This window comes from Austrofundulus limnaeus, unplaced genomic scaffold (assembly GCF_001266775.1).
Source record: "Austrofundulus limnaeus strain Quisiro unplaced genomic scaffold, Austrofundulus_limnaeus-1.0 Scaffold699, whole genome shotgun sequence".
In the NCBI taxonomy this organism is placed as follows: Eukaryota; Metazoa; Chordata; class Actinopteri; order Cyprinodontiformes; family Rivulidae; genus Austrofundulus; species Austrofundulus limnaeus.
In genome coordinates this window covers 172,331-176,266 of record NW_013953101.1, presented here as the reverse complement: position 1 = coordinate 176,266, position 3,936 = coordinate 172,331, and the positions used below count along the sequence as shown (strand labels likewise).

Below are 3,936 nucleotides of genomic sequence, written 5' to 3'. Positions count from 1 at the left end.
AACCAATCCGCTTACTACTTTTTATTTTTTGTGTGGGTGGGGTGTCAGCTTCACACAGCTCTTCTTTTACTCCTCTCTCAAACCAACGTTCCTCTCTATCAAGAATGAGAACATCCTCATCTCTGAAAGAGTGACCGCTGGCCTGTAAATGAGTGAAAACTGTAGAGTTCTGGCCATTAGACGTAGCTCGTCTGTGTTGGGACATTCTTTTGAACAGTGGCTGCTTTGTTGAACAGCAATTTTTTAAATTTTACACCAGGAGCCAAATGTCTGTTTCATGAAATCACATCCCCAGCAATCGGCGGTTGTAGGATTAAGCTGTAAAAGGATTCATACACCGCTAGTTGGCAGTGTTGTACATATATTGTACATGAATTATTGCCAGCTAGTAAGTGTCAAATTGAACTTGTGCTTTAAAATTAGCTTCTGCTAGTTTTTCTATGGCATAAGAGCTTTTGAAGTTGCAGACCTAAATACTTTCATAAGCGCTTTAGAAATTGCGGAGCTAATTTTTGGATTAGCGCTGCCCTCCACTGATTACATGTAGTGTCTTTAGCCCTTAGATGTGATAAAAACCTTGCAGAACATGTAGTAAATAGTTATGGTCAGACATGATGTTAGAATATTTTGTTCTGAGTTTTACCCTGAGAGTGTGGTGTTCCTGCGTCAGATGGGACAGGATGTGGGGGTTAAGCACAGCAGCCTCCAGGAAGCAGTTCCACAGAGCAGCCAGCTGAGAGCAGAGCTGGTTCACATCCTTGCTGATCTGCTCGGCCACCTTCTCATGGCTTTCCTGCAGCTGTGAGACAGACAACCATTACTATAACTTAGCCAATTTATGTCCGGTCTGTCAATTGGCAAAATATCTAATGAACCATTGAATGGATTTTAAAAAAACTTGCAGAATTTAATCACTGGATGCACATTTACAACTTTTAGAGTTGCCTCAATCCAAGATGGCCATCACAGCTAATCAACATTTGTTCACCCAAAATGGCTCTAACACATTTTTTTCAATTTTGAGCTAAATTTGATCTTGACTATCTTCATTACATACTTTGAGCACTGACATATCTTACGTTTTACAATACCACATCAAGTCAAGTCAAATCTTTGTCTATCTTGAAAGAAACTTTACTTACTTTTTTAAAAGAGCACTAGTACAACAGACTTAAAAAATACATTCAGCACAGCAATCAAATAAAAACACAGGACAATAACAATAAAAACATGACAGTGATAATTAAAAACATGCTTACACAACATCATTTATAACAGTGATCAGAAACCTTTTTGCATCATGAACTGGTTCTTCAACTTTACTAATATTAGTAACAACAAACAATGTTTTTCAGCAAAGTATATTTTTAGAGGTCCATGCATGTGGAGCAGGGGAAATGCAGCTTCAACACAGCAGCATTTCCACGCATCTAGTGTAGCATGGACCCCTATTGTATCTGTTCCTTTTTTCATTAGGGCCCAAGGACTGTAAAATAGCAGAAGGCCTGATTATTATTATTTTTTTCCACTTTTGAATTGTATATTCCAGTGGGCTGAGCTTTATGAAGCTTGATACTTATGGGGAGGTGCATAATCTCAATGCTAAATGAAACATCAACATTTCTCTTTCTATTACTGAATATCATATAACTAGTTTTGTTCAAATTTAATAATTTATAGTCAGAGATTGCGAAAAGGTTTTAAACAGGAAAACTAGCAGGGATGTTTTCCAAGCTATCATGAAGAAATTTGATTTTTCTTTGAGTATGATCAATTTGTAGCATTTTGTATCTTTTGTTTAACACTATGGAGTATGTATAATTACATTTTTTATGAATAAGTTTGAACCTGAGGGACTTTAAAAACGTGTAGAATGTACAATGTGTAGCCAATTGCTGTAAGTCTTCAGAATTTAATGACAATCTGGTGGTTTTAAGTGATTTTTAAATTTTTGAAGCCCATAGGAATGACAAACACACACACACACACACACACACACACACACACACACACACACACACACACACACACACACACACACACACACACACACACACACACACACACACACACACACACACACACACACACACACGCTTGTTTTTCTATCCCCATGAGGACTTCTTGTTGATTTCATACTCCACGTTATGGGCACCAAGCTTTAATCCACATACAGTGTGAGTCCTCAAAGTGCTGTGTGTTTTCAAAATTGTTAAAATTAGGTAACATAAAGAAACAAGTATATATGCACACACCTTTGACTTTCTCATTTACAGGGTTACAAATATGTACTAAATTTCCCATTTTATTGGGACATTCACACACCTAACATGGGATCCATGTTCACAAAAGCCCCTTCTCCATTGTCAAGTCAATACTCAGCTTGACCTGCTTGGGACCACCGCTGAGGTAGATCCAAAAAGTGCGGTTGGAACCAAAAATGGAGACACATTTAGCCAACCCTGAATTGGTGAGAACAAGTYAAAGGCACACCCATGGAGAAGGAGCTCAAAAGATGCTGTGGCACAAGGCTGTCAAACAGACTTTATAAATACACCCAATCATTCTGCTTTTTTGTGGAACACAAGGTCGACAGGATGCTGGAAACAACATGGACCAAAGTTGACATGCATAAACAGGCTTGGACGCCAGTCACAACTGCTTTGCAGTTCTAGTTTTGTTCTTGTTTTTATTTTCATTTTGTTTTTCCTTTTGCAAATATGAAGATTGTTGAAGTTATTTTTTGATAAGGGGCACATATTGTAAGATGTTTCTTTCTACACCCTTTTCATTCAATAATTTACTATGTTTTTTAAAAGGATTTTTTTTATTATTTTATGAATGAAATAAGTTTAAAAAAGGAAATACCCTGCAAACCAATACATTTATATTTATTGTCTTTTTTCGTGTGCCAGGCACTAAATGAACCATGGACCAATACTATGAAAATGATCATTGGCCCAGTCGTTGGGGACCCCTGATTTATAATGTTTGACCAAAAAAACGCTAAAACTGCATCTCACCCATCCATTTCCTTTATCAGGTTTTTTTTTCTTTCTGGGTCACAGGGAAACTGGTGCAAAACTAGGTCTGCATAGAAACCCTTAACAAGGTACGCTTAACAGGTAAATGGTAAATGGCTTGAACCTATATAGTGCTTTATCAAGTCTGTACAGACTATGAAGTTCTTTACACTTTAATCATTCACCCAATCACACTTTGATGAAAGTAAGCCACAAAGTAGCCACAGCTACCCTGGAGCAGACCAACAGAGGCGGGGCTGCCATGCACCGGCACCACCGGACCCTTTGACCACCGACAGCAGGCAAGGTGGGTTAACTGTCTAGCCTAAGGACACAAAGACTGAGAYGGCTGGAACAGGGGATCGAACCGWTTAGAGTTATAAAAAAACTTCATCACCATTCAGCATGAGTTTAAAACTCTGACATGGAAGAAAGTGGAAGACATGTATTTTACACTTAACAAAAATATATAAATGCCCCATGTCAAATATTGTTGCCATGGTGAGTTATCAACAGTAAATGAGCRTTTGCTGACATTTTATTGTACAAAAGTAATATTTCTCTTGATTTGTGTATAAACTTTAATCTTAACTTGCTGTCAGTGAGCATTACTCTGAGTTKTTTTTTTTTAACTCGGTGCATGGGTGGGGCATGTCCAGTGGGTGATCAGTCAAAAAGAGCAACAGCTGGACAATGCTTGGACGGCAGTCAATAAAAGGCCACCCCAAAATGTCAATTTTGTCACATGTTATAATGCCTCATACAGCGGGTAAAATAAGTATTGCACACGTCACCATTTTTCTCAGTAAATATATTACTAGAGGTACTAATGACATGAAATTTTCACCAGATGTCGGTAACAACTAGGGGTGTCCCGATACCAGTTTTTTCAAGACTGAGTACAAATACGAGT

General features: G+C 38.0%; 1 protein-coding gene across 1 annotated transcript in view; it reads right to left on the bottom strand.

Annotated features, from left to right (window-relative positions):
- The window catches only part of fam135b (family with sequence similarity 135 member B), a gene marked incomplete in the record, with an annotated part of 86,586 nt that overhangs the window by 30,337 nt on the left and 52,313 nt on the right, over nt 1-3,936 (bottom strand). The window contains 1 exon segment of the mRNA XM_014027924.1: nt 644-799. Coding sequence (XP_013883378.1) covers nt 644-799 — 156 coding nt within the window.